General features: G+C 40.7%; 1 protein-coding gene across 1 annotated transcript in view; it reads right to left on the bottom strand.

Moving 5' to 3' along the window:
- LOC107548916 (transmembrane protein 132C-like) overlaps nt 1-13,440 on the bottom strand; it is a 144,442-nt gene that overhangs the window by 64,849 nt on the left and 66,153 nt on the right. The window contains exons 3-4 of the mRNA XM_016229790.1: nt 12,862-13,003; nt 12,439-12,480 (exon numbers count right to left, since the gene is read on the bottom strand). Coding sequence (XP_016085276.1) covers nt 12,439-12,480; nt 12,862-13,003 — 184 coding nt within the window. The remainder of the gene's footprint in view (nt 1-12,438; nt 12,481-12,861; nt 13,004-13,440) is intronic.

The following is a 13,440-nucleotide window of genomic DNA, read 5'->3' on the forward strand; positions in this document are numbered from 1 at the left end:
TGTCTCAGATCAGGTCCGAGGACTGGTTCGTCACGATAGATCTAAAAGATGCTTATTTCCATGTCTCCATCCTTCCCAGTCACAGGAAGTTCCTGAGGTTTGCTTTCGGGGGCAAAGCTTACCAATATCGGGTCCATCCCTTCGGCCTAGCACTCTCACCCCGTACTTTCACAAAGTGTGTGGATGGTGCTCTGGCTCCTCTGTGACTCCAGGGCGTCCGCATACTCAATTACATCGACGATTGGTAGATTTTAGCTCAATCAGAGCAGATGGCAGTTCGGCATTGAGATGTCGTTCTCGCTCATATGAAAGAGTTGGGGTTAAGACTAAACGCCAAGAAAAGTGTGCTTTCTCCATTACAGAGGACCACTTATCTGGGCGTGGTGTGGGATTCGACCATGATGCAGGCACGTTTGTCTCCTGCTCGGATCGAGTTGATCCTCACTGCAGTCGCGAGAGTCAGAGAAGGCTGGTCACTCACTGTCAAGCAATTTCAAAAGCTGCTGGGTCTGATGGCAGCTGCGTCCAACGTGATAACTTTTGGCCTGCTGTACATGAGACCCCTACACCGGTGGCTCAAGACCAAGGGGTTCTCCCTGAGGGGAAACCCGCTTTGCATGATCAAGGTCATGCGGCGATGCCTACGTGCCTTAGACATGTGGAGGAAACCTTGGTTCTTGTCTCAGGGCCCGGTGCTGGGAGCTCCTTGTCGCCGCGTAACACTAGCGCCGGACGGGTCCCTCACCGGTTGGGGAGCGGTCATGAGTGGCCACCCTGCCCGCAGTCTGTGGAGTGGTCGCCATCTCATGTGGCACATCAACTGCCTGGAGATGCTGGCTGTGTTTTGAGCCCTCAAACACTTTCTTCCAGATCGAAGAGATTGCCATGTGTTGGTGCGCACCAACAACACAGCGGTGGTCTTTTATATCAACCACCAGGGAGTTCTACGTTTGCGCCCCGAGGTGGTTCCAGGTGGTCCCCGAGGTGGTGAAGCAGATATGGAGAGTTTTTGGCCAGGCTCAGGTGGACTTGTTTGCGACCTGTCAGACATCGCAATGTCCCCTCTGTTTCTCTCTGACTCATCCACCTCCACTGGGGCTGGATACTATGGTACAGACTTGGCCGAGGCTTCGTCTGTACGCCTTTCCCCCGATCGCTCTGCTCCCGGGAGTTCTAGAGAGAGTGCGTCAGGACGGGGTCCGTCTATTGCTAGTAGCCCCGTTCTGGTATGGTTCTCGGACCTGATTTCTCTCCTCGACGGCACTCCATGGGAGATTCCCCGTCAGGAGAGAGCTCCTCTCACAGGCGGAGGGTATGATCCTTCACCCCCGCCCAGAGTTGTGGAAGCTGTGGGTGTGGCATACGTCACAGAGCTGCCCTGTGGAGAAAGACAGACCAACTGCTTGTGTGCTATGGTCCCCCTAAGAGAGGTCATCCTGCTTCCAAGCAGACCCTCAGCCAGTGGATAGTGAATGCCATTACTGTTGCCCCATTACTGTTGCCTATGAGTCCTCTGATCTCCCTTCACCATTGGGGGTCAAGGCTCACTCAACAAGAAGTGTGGGGGCCTCCAAGGCCTTTCTGGCAGGTGTTCCTATGCAGGACATCGGCAACGCTGCGGGATGGTCTACGCCCCTCACATTCGTCAGGTTATATGACTGAGCACTAGCTGTGCTCTTCCACACTAGGCAGGGATTTGCAACTCTGGCGGCGTGGACATCTCATTCCCCTAACTTTTTCCGACGCAGCTCGAGTTCCCGAAGGGGAACTTCTCAGGTTACGTATGTAACCATGGTTCCCCGAGGGAATGAGATGCTGCGTCGCAAGGCCATATTTCCGGCATCCCTACTAGAGCTTGCTTCACTCCTAGAAGCTAACGCGGCTGCACCTCACGTGCTTTTAAAGCTTCCTGGTCATGACGTCACCCGCCTCTGACATCTCGCCCATCGATTGGACTGATTACACATATGATTCAGAGCTTGGTATTGCTGAAGGCATTCCCCTAGCGTTTTCCGATGCAGCGTCTTGTTCCCTCGGGGAACCATGGTTACATACGTAACCTGGGATGTTTTAAACTCATCAGATGTCTGTACTGCCCCTTTAAAATGCTAATTTTGGACTGTCCCAGAGCCGTAAAGAGAGAGAAATGCGACAATTCCATTCACATCAATGGACCAGTTTTTACAACAATGACGGATCGTGGAGCCGCTCAATAGTTCCCAGAAGTTAGCGCTAATACTATCAGCGCCGTAGAAATGCAGCAGAAGAGAGCGCTGTGACGAACTTTTAAAAGGTAAGACATTTATTGAATAAAATTGTATATTATCAGCACAGCTAATCAAATTACCCTGTGCATTAAAACAGATTATTATTAGATTATTCCTCACTTAATTAGTAGATTTATGGGATGTTATTCATTCTCTTCATGCAGTTTCATCCATCGTTGTGTAATTAAGGCTTTTAAATGTGATTTTTGCTAGTGGGGAGTTATTTAATAGACTTGGATTTATTGCAAGGATGCTGAGGGGTGCACAAGTATAAAAAACATTAAACAATATAAATTTTCACTTAATCTTAAAATATCTTCACTTATTTGGAATGAATTTTCTAAGACAACAATCTTAACATTTACCATTAGATTAGTAAAACGACAATGAACATTAAGATGTGATTGCACTTGACTAACATACAAGTTGTAAGAAAACACACACACACACAGACATAATTATATTTATATAGATATATAGAGGTTGAAGTTACCTTGGTAAAAGACCACGATGTCATTAATATAGCAAACATGGACTTTTAACTTCAGCCTAAAATATGTTTACAAGGCAGGTAAGGATAGCTGACCACATTAATCCTCAAATATTAGTGGATTTTATCTTTTAAAAACAACACTGATGCAACTACATATATATACTACGTATACATGTATACATTATGTAAGGGATTACATTATTGCCGCACATTACAGGATTTTAAATGCACGACGTAGAGGCCATGAACCTCTGCGAAGTGCATTTAAAATCCTTTAATGCACGGCAAGCCGTTGATTATCCCACTTATTCCATGGTCATTTTCCAAGTTATAGACACATTAAAACTAGTATTGCTCTTTACAGTTATTTTTGTCAGATATGGCACGTTAGCTCTAGCATTCTGCCCGCTTCAAATCAGACACAGAGATAAAATAGTGCGGTAAGATCACATTTATTTGAATGAATTATAGCATTTATTTCAATTAATTATCGATCGATCGCGAGAAACAGAGAGAGAGAAAGAGAGAGATGACAGTTGTGTGTGTGTTACCTGCGTGCTTCGTCTGCGCATCTCTCTCTACAAACAATTAATTAGACTCTCTCTCTCTCTCTCTATGTGTGTGTGTGTGTGTGTGTTTGTGCGCGAGTGATGTGTGAGGGTTTGTGTACATCAATTAAAGCAGTGCATTAATATAGAACGGTGATTAAACTGACTTGAAACTACCTGTACATTAAACGGTTTTACTGCATACCTGCCAGCCAATCAGAATCCAGTATTCAGACAGATCATGGATTAATTTATAAATAATGTAAATAAATTATTTTAATGTCTACTAATTACCAAAAATCGTAGTTCTGTCTCTCTAACTCAATGTATTCCAATTGCCTGCCATGAGCTTCCTGGAACTATTTGATGTCTACGTGAATCACGTAACGATCGAGCGTTTCGAACTTCCTTTTTTCGCAACTCTCTCTCTATGGTTCTGGGCTGTCCCATCTCTTTAGTCAATTCTGATGTTGAATCAAGCAATTAAAATCATACAGCAATGGCATAATTTTGAAACAATTGAAAAAATATTTTCAGTAAATTTAAAATGTAATTTAAAAAAATCTATAAAACACACAAAGGACCTGGCATTCTAACTTTATATATAATAAGATTATTTTACACAAACTTCAGCATTAACTGCATTTATCAAGATTAATGAATAGATTCATTTAGATTTAATTTATACTAATAAAGTGTATAATCTAGTAATATTGACCTGATGAGGTGGAAACATGGGCAGTGGAATGGCAGGAAAAAACACAAGGTCTCAAGACGTGTTCTTTGAAAGTTGAACGCACTCACATGAGTGCTGCATTTCATGCGTGAGACGATGCAAAAGACACAAGACACAAGTACAATGCTCAAACACATCTGTCTAGCATGTTTACATAGAAAAATAATGGAGAGGTAGTGCAATGGAATGGAAAATCGCATTCTGTGTGAATGACCCCTAAGTCATTTTTTTCATGGAAAGTGCCAAAGTGGACAAGGAGTGGGTGAAAAAACAGCCATTAAGAAAAGAAAAGTGAAAAATAGCAAATAACAAACGTCTTTTAAGAAGAGTCATGGACTGACAGTTATCATTATTGTTCTACAATAAACTATCTACCAGTCAAGAACGATCAGAATGGATTTCCCTATAAATGCCTTCCAATAGATTTTCTCTGCAGTATTTTTGACATGCTGAAGAATCGTCCTTTTCCAAAACGTAAACGACCTATTTCTTCATTTGATTACTTTGTTTTGCTCGTACCTTAGCTATCGATTGCATTTAGTTCCTGATGGGCTATATTTTATTTTGTTTTTATGTTGCTGATCGTATTTACAGCATAAAATGTCCTCTGAAGAGGCAGTGATAAATCTAAGTTGGCAAGGCAACAATGAATAGAACAGTGATCAAAGCCCTCGGTGGACTGTGTGCCTCCGTTAGGCCTGTTAGGGACTCCGGTCCCTGGAGTCGCCGTCTTCCTGGCCCTCGGAATACAACGCTCTGTCTTACTCAGAAACACAAAGGGAGAGTCGGACTATTAAACACTCCAGAAAAAAATGCAAAACATCTCCATTTAGGCTCTCGTTTTAGGACTTTCTTTTTCCGATGCCACTGTTCCCTCCACTCTTTCTTTGACCTGTGGGAAACATCCATTCATCATACCGTATTATTAAAACTAGGCATGGCAGCTCCATGTACCGCCTGTGATAAATATAGACAAGACTACTCTCTCTCTCTCTCTCTCCCTAACTCTCTCTTTTGCTTTCTTCCTCTCTCCTCCACCTTCCTCGGCTTGCTCAAAGTAAGCTAATGAGGAAACTTATGATACGAATATGGCGTGAGGCCTTCCAATAGATTTTCTCTGCAGTATTTTTGACATGCTGAAGAATCGTCCTTTTCCAAAACGTAAACGACCTATTTCTTCATTTGATTACTTTGTTTTGCTCGTACCTTAGCTATCGATTGCATTTAGTTCCTGATGGGCTATATTTTATTTTGTTTTTATGTTGCTGATCGTATTTACAGCATAAAATGTCCTCTGAAGAGGCAGTGATAAATCTAAGTTGGCAAGGCAACAATGAATAGAACAGTGATCAAAGCCCTCGGTGGACTGTGTGCCTCCGTTAGGCCTGTTAGGGACTCCGGTCCCTGGAGTCGCCGTCTTCCTGGCCCTCGGAATACAACGCTCTGTCTTACTCAGAAACACAAAGGGAGAGTCGGACTATTAAACACTCCAGAAAAAAATGCAAAACATCTCCATTTAGGCTCTCGTTTTAGGACTTTCTTTTTCCGATCCCACTGTTCCTTCCACGCTTTCTTTGACCTGTGGGAAACATCCATTCATCATACCGTATTATTAAAACTAGGCATGGCAGCTCCATGTACCGCCTGTGATAAATATAGACAAGACTGCTCTCTCTCTCTCTCTCTCTCTCTCTCTCTCTCTCTCTCACTCTCTCTTTTGCTTTCTTCCTCTCTCCTCCACCTTCCTCGGCTTGCTCAAAGTAAGCTAATGAGGGAACTTATGATACGAATATGGCGTGAGTGTTTGAAAAAACTTGAAGAAGATGGCACATGAAGGTATGGTTGAGAAATGAAAGGTAATGGCCCAAATGAACTGCTTCAGGCAGGACGATGTTTAAATTTCCTGACTTTAATTACATTAAAAGCACCAGTCCCAGTAGGTGCGGCTGCAGCTTCAGGCCCCTCTTTCTGCTGTTTCATCCAAGGAGGCAAGGAAGGCAGTGTGATGAGAAAATAATCAACATTACAAAAATAAAACCAAAAAAATATTAAATAGTGTGTAAACCACTCATTCTTCTTAAGTCACCAAGAGCGACACCAGTGGATAATGTTTCAGAGAGAGAGGCTCTAAAGCATGACCTAAATGTAATTTGGGGTAATGGCGAAATATACGAGAGGTACTATATTGTCAGACTTTTGGACCCGTTTTGCCCCCGTAGTTTTTCCTGTGCTTCCTTATATGGTCTTTTTCCTGTTCTTGTTTAGTTTGATTGCCTTATGATTCCTTGCACCTGAGTTCCTTATTATCCTGTGTATATTAGTTCCTGTCTGTTCCTTAGTTCTTCATCGGGTCTACTTGTTGGATGTCGTGTGTTTCCCGTGTTCCTGTTGTGGATTTTCCCCGGTGATTGAAGTATTAAAGGCTGCTGAACGTTTCTCCGCGTCTCCATCATTCCTCCCACAGCGAATCATGACATATGAATGAATGAATGAATGAATGAATGAACTTGTCAGTAAGACAACTTGTCAAGTTTTCTACAAATCTGCCTGAATGGGTCAAACTGATGGAAACAGATGGACTAAGTACCAAGTAAACAACTCACCATTCATCCCAATCTAACTAAACCTAAAATGGCATAAAACTCCATTTAGGTAGCAACTCTCATTAATTTAGGATGCACTTCCATCTCTCCAAACTTTATGGCACCAGCAGAGCTTACCAAGGATTTGTTCATTAATGGTAAAAAAAAGAAAGATATTACAATGAATAGCTGAATTAGTAGTAACATATAACAGATGCATAAAACATGCATGCTACTGTATTATTGTAGTTATTTTGCAATATAAAAATATAAAAAAATGCAGGACAGGACTTGATATTAACAAATAACGTAATATACTGAAATATAATATCCATGCATTGTATATATTATGTTCTAACAGTGAATTCTTTTTTACAAAATATCTGTAATAACAATAAATAAATAAAAAGCTAAATCAATGTTAGAAATAGAAATGATAAAATAATATTAAATACAAATATTAATAATAACAATAAAACAGGAAATATAACAACTCTGTACCCTAACAGAAAAAGGTCTGAAAAGCAGTTTTTATAGGCATTATTTCTAGAATTATATGATGTATAAATACACCTGGAACTCCCATACACGCAATTAAACTAATTATTAACATAGGTCCTTCAATATTGCTCATAAAGGCAAAAGCACAAAAAAAAACAATCTGAATAATTTTTAAAACAGCTTTGCATTTCTTGACCTTTCCATAAAACACTGCCATTTTTGTCTAAAACAAAAATAAATATAAAACATATGTGCTATTTATTCATACTTTTATACATGTAGAATAACAAGTGTAGGAGTCTTGAAAATCAAATGTCATAAGGTTTTAAAACAACATTCCTTAATTTAAATACTGTATTTTCTATTTATGCTGTCAGCATTGCTTCTGAAAGGTAAAAGAAAATACGTTGCAACATTGCTGGGATATACATTTTGTAATATAGTATGTACGGTAAAAGTTTGTCCCATGTGCCATATGAAAACTGTATAAATATCAAATGAAAATGCACCACAAATTTACATTCTGAAAAGCCCAAACTCACAGAAAGATGTCTCCTCTACTGCCCTAATTCCTCATGAAACACTTCGATCCCCCCTCAATCACTCATGCTGTGATTGTCCTCATATCCTTCCATACATCTCCCGTGCTATAACTCATTAATTAATATACCACCAGCATGGCGCCGCAAATGGCAGCAAGGACGCTGAGCTCCGCGATTCTTCTATTGTTTTTGTTTGTTTGTTCTGTGTTTTGTCATTCTTCTTCTATAAGTTTTACCAGAGACGAACTCCTTAACATTAAACATCACATCCCAGACAACATTTTTCCAGTTTTTGATTATTCGGACGTTTTGCTGGACATTCTAGTCGGAGATACAGCGGTGTTGTTCAAACGAGCGTGCAGGCGTAGAAGAGGGAAACGCGCCGGCGCCCTGGTGAAGCTCCGCGCGCGTGGCTTTCGGACTGCGCTCCCAAGCATTCATCTCGCGAATGTCCGTTCCCTTCCTAACAAAACGGATGATCTTCTTCTCCTCACCCGCACCAACAAGGACTTTTCAAACTCTGCTGCACTGGGCTTCAGTGAAACCACCTGCCACAGGAGCTGCTGAAACAGTTCTACTCTGCTATCATTGAGTCTGTCCTGTGTTCATCCATAACTGTCTGGTTTGGTTCAGCTACCAAATCAGACATCAAGAGACTACAACGGACAGTCAGGACTGCTGAGAGGATTATTGGTGTCCCTCTGCCCAGCCTCCAAGATCTTTACATCTCCAGAGTGAGGAAAAGGGCTAAAAAAATCACCTTGGACCCCTCACACCCAGCCCACTCTCTCTTCGAACTGTTGCCTTCTGGTCGGAGCTACAGAGCACTGACCACCAGAACAGCCAGGCACAAGAACAGTTTTTTCCCACAGACTATACTCAGTCTGAACAATTAATCTTTCATAATTATACATCGTCCATCACAACTAACATAGTATATTTATATTAAACTGCACACATAACATATCTGCACACTAATAAACATATCTGTACATTTATCTAAACTATAACATTTTTTCCCATACTTCTATTTCTGTATATAGTACATTATTAAATTTTTCTTTTTTTATTATATTAGTGTTATATTACATCCCTACTGTGTTATTCCTATGTATGTCTGCACTATCATGTATGTCTGCACTATGTTTGTACTTTCTTCTGCACTGGAAGCTCCTGTCGTCAAGTCAAATTCCTTGTGTGTGTAAACATACTTGGTAATAAAGCTCTTCTGATTCTGATTCTGATTAATCATTTACACAACATGAAACAGTAATCGAAATAAACCACAATACTGCATAAGCAATTCATTTAAAGTCTCCTCCTTGCCCATCTCTCCATAGCAACGGCTCATCGCCGTGCAAATTTGTAATTTCAAATACAGTTGCTATTAAGCATGGCACACTCTCTCTCTCTCTCTCTCACCCACTCTTGCTATCTTTCCCTAATGTAAACAAACGCAGGCAGACTGGTATTAGCGGCGCAGCTGAAAGCCCCATAAACTACTCGAGCCTCAGTCACGCTGACTCCGACTTCTTCCTGCCCTACTAAAGAACCTCGTTACAGTAATAAAGCTCTTCTGATTCTGATTCTGATTAATCATTTACACAACATGAAACAGTAATCGAAATAAACCACAATACTGCATAAGCAATTAATTTAAAGTCTCCTCCTTGCCCATCTCTCCATAGCAACGGCTCATCGCCGTGCAAATTTGTAATTTCAAATACAGTTGCTATTAAGCATGGCACACTCTCTCTCTCTCTCTCTCTCGCCCACTCTTGCTATCTTTCCCTAATGTAAACAAACGCAGACAGACTGGTATTAGCGGCGCAGCTGAAAGCCCCGCCCCTCTCGTAGCTACACGGCCCGCTGGGTATTTCAGCAACTCATTGGAATCTTCAAACAACAAAGATAAACAAGTGTTCCAATTAAGAATTAATTACTGCTCAGACACTCAGCTGCTTCTGCTCACTCCGCTGGGAACAACTCAAATGGCGAGGAAACACACACACGCACACACGCAGAGCAAGAACGATAAGATAGAGGGGTCATATACAGAACACATATAGAGGAAAAGGGGAGTTTGAAGGCAGAAGGTACAAGAGAGAGAGAGAGATCGAGAGAGAAAGAGGGAGATGGAAAAAAGCTGAGAAAATGGCCTGGAGGTATCACCGTCTGGAGCTTAAAACACTCTAACAAGCCCAAAGCAGAATTACACAGCACCTCAGATGTAAGGAAAGAGCCACACTGATCCAATTTATAACTGGCTTTCAACACCAAAGAGAGGAGAGGGGTGAAATAGCCTCTTTCAGTACATACTCATTGTGGGTAAAATAGCGTCTACACAGCGAGGCAAATTACTGCTAATAGGTTGTATCTCTTCTGGAACTCGCCGAGTTCTAAAAGCTACTCTGAGCACAAATATGTCCTTTTAAGAGTTTATTTATGGGGTAAAGGGTTTGAAAGCGAGTTTTTGATGTAGAAATTAAATTACATTTGCGGTATAGTTTATTACTTACCGCCACTGACGTATAAACTCAATCTTCTACAAAAGCATAACCATTATCACACCATGTACCTCATATTTTCTCCTCCTTTTACTTATCATTTTTTCACCCTTTTGCATGTGGCTTTTTGTGTGTGTGTTTCGTTAATGAACAGAGTTGGGCCACTTCCACAGGAAGTCCAGGACTCCAGCATGGGCCGTCTTTCATCTTCTGACCTTTTCTGCCTGGAAGTCTCTGGTGTCAGGTGTCTCTGTCTTTCTTTGCTGACAGGTTCTCAGGGACTCTAACAAGCTCTAACTTTAAAAGGTTTGGACTGGATGTCACTGCGGACATGTAGTATAGAGGGAAAGATGAAGATGAAGAAAAAAAGAAAGCTATAAAAAACAATAACCCTTAGTAATAAGTGTATTTTTTCTGTAGATAATATATATTTTTTTTCTGTAAATTTATATTTTTTGTCTTTTCAATTATATGCAGGTAAGATTTTAATGTTTTTGAAACAAATCTCTCATGCTCTTATGTTCACCAATGCTGCATTTATTTTTTCAGAAATATAGTAAAAGCATTAATATTGTCAATATTGTTTCACATGATATTTCAGGAATCATTCTAATATGCTAATTGATGCTCAAGAAACATTTCCTTTAATCATCAATTATTAATGATAAAAACAGATGTGCTGAATAATATTTTTGCGGAAACTGTCAGAATTTTTCTTCTGGATTCATTGATGATTAGAAAGTTCAAAATACCAGCATTTATTTGAAACAGAATTCTTTTTTGTAACAATATATAGACTTTACCATCACTTTTAATCAATTTAATCCATGCTTGCTGAATAAAAGTATTCATTTCTTTCCAAACAAATATAGAGTGTGTAAAGAAAAAATTTAGAAAAATACAAAAATGACTCCCCACAGAGGAAACAGCCATTCAACACTGTGAGAGGCTCCATGGCGAGAGCGGGCTGATGGGTGTGTGCTGGAATCATGTACCCCAGCAGGAGAGCCCGGATTGGGGCTGTGAGAGTCACCTCTCCCCCCTGCTGGAAGCACGTCTCATGGAGCTGTTAACAGCGGGGGAAGAACACATGACCTGACCTATCAGAAGGTCAAACATGAGGGTGATTTAAAAAAAAAAAAAAGAAAAGCTGTCTTGGCTTGTGGCCTAGTGGTTAACACAAGTGTTGATGTGGGAGACCCACATCATATCCTGATCCTCTTCTTCTCTCATTTCCACATTACAATTTCCTGTCAACTAAATCATATCTTGTCAATAACAATTACCAAAAAGTACATAATTTAAAAACAAAACAGATGAGGATACATTAAAACGTGCTAATCTGTAAATAATGTGTTCAAAAAAGTGAGCATTTTACTAAGAAAATTCCTCACACCAAACATCTCTCTTGCTCTTCATCTTTACTATTGACTGCACATGCTGTGTTTTACAAAGCAGAGAGATAGCTGCTGTGGTCTATTTGCTATATGCGTTCTTTCCATCCTATGTTTCTGACATGACAAAGTATTGTTATTCATATCATTCTGAACCACAGGAGGCTGCATGTCTGGAAGACTGAAAGACTTAAATCCCTATAGAATTGAATCCTTACCTGTCTAAAGCACAGTTCAGTTGGATGATCTTCATACTGTTTCATCAAATGTAAACCTACCTGCCCCTAAACGGCATATAAAACCACAACATATTGTGGCTGGTTGCTTTACATGTCAGTCGGTGTAAATGGGGAATTCTTGTCCAAAAGTGGACTGGACTGTACACATAAAGTCCAAAGTCTGGTCCTGTAAATAACAGGTGATACAGTTTCCTTAAATTGGAACTCTGGCTACTTAATGTGAAATGATTGAAAAAAAAAAAGTTACAATAAAATAAAATAGAAATATATAATAAAAAGGAGGTTTGTTCAACTGACAAGACAAAACATGACAAAGCAATTTTAAGACTTTCTGACATGCTTTCATCAGATTAACCTGTTGGAGTGCTTTTAGATTAAAGGTAATGTGTGCATTTGTTTTGATATTAAAATACTTTCCACTATCCCACTTTAAAGGGGACTACAGTCATGAAAGGAAATCTGAATATTATCTCAATGTATCAATGAAATTTCCAAGATTATAATCTATAAATGTAAAAAAGTATGTAAAATAAAATAAACAGGGGACAATATATTTGGCAGGAATGAACACACAATGTTAGATGCTAGAAAACCCTAAGGCTGAGGTTGTGTGAGGGGTGTGCTCTCACCTCAGCGATGGGTACGATACCCTGTACGTCTCTCTGGCTGATGTAGATGGTGGAGATGACTTCGGCAGACGCTCCGGTGGAGGGATACTCTATCTGCCAGCGGATGGACTGCGATGACCGCAGGTTGATAAAATTGTCAATCTCAAAGTCCACCCACATGATCTCATAGAAGGAACCATCAAGTCTGTTGAGAAAAAGAGAAAGACAGATGTTGGATGAGGGGGAGAGAGAGGGAGACACTCTTAAGTACAGTTTTGATGTCGGAGAGCGAGGGACAAAAAGCACTTAAAGCACTGTAGAATCATGTAACCATACAGTTTCTGCCTCAAATGGCAAGCACAGACCGTTACGGGCATGTATTCGCAAAACCTGTGATCCATAACACATGGAACTTGGTAATTTTTTTGTGAAATATGCACTGATGTAGATGGTGGAGATGACTTCGGCAGACGCTCCGGTGGAGGGATACTCTATCTGCCAGCGGATGGACTGCGATGACCGCAGGTTGATAAAATTGTCAATCTCAAAGTCCACCCACATGATCTCATAGAAGGAACCATCAAGTCTGTTGAGAAAAAGAGAAAGACAGATGTTGGATGAGGGGGAGAGAGAGGGAGACACTCTTAAGTACAGTTTTGATGTCTATTCACACTAGTGATGTTTCGTTCATGAACGAATCGTTCTTTTTTGAACGAATCTTTTAGGTGAACGAATCATTCTCGTTCACGTAATCCATTGACTCATATTTCTCGTTCACTGAAATTCCTCCCTCCAGAGCAGCGCAGCATTATTTGCAGTGCATGCGTGAACCGGGTAGCTCTGTGTACTGTTTCATCCTCTCAAAGAATGATTAAACCTCGAGCCAATAGCCTTCGAGCATGAGATGTGACGGAGCATGTGATTTGTTGAATGTAGTGAACGAATACGCCCTTTACTGAACAAGTTTCTTTTGAGTCTGAACGAGAGAGATCTCCTCGTTTGTGAAGTGAACAAAATGACCGA

This window comes from Sinocyclocheilus grahami, unplaced genomic scaffold (genome assembly GCF_001515645.1).
Source record: "Sinocyclocheilus grahami isolate Dianchi unplaced genomic scaffold, SAMN03320097.WGS_v1.1 scaffold358.1, whole genome shotgun sequence".
Taxonomy (NCBI): domain Eukaryota; kingdom Metazoa; phylum Chordata; class Actinopteri; order Cypriniformes; family Cyprinidae; genus Sinocyclocheilus; species Sinocyclocheilus grahami.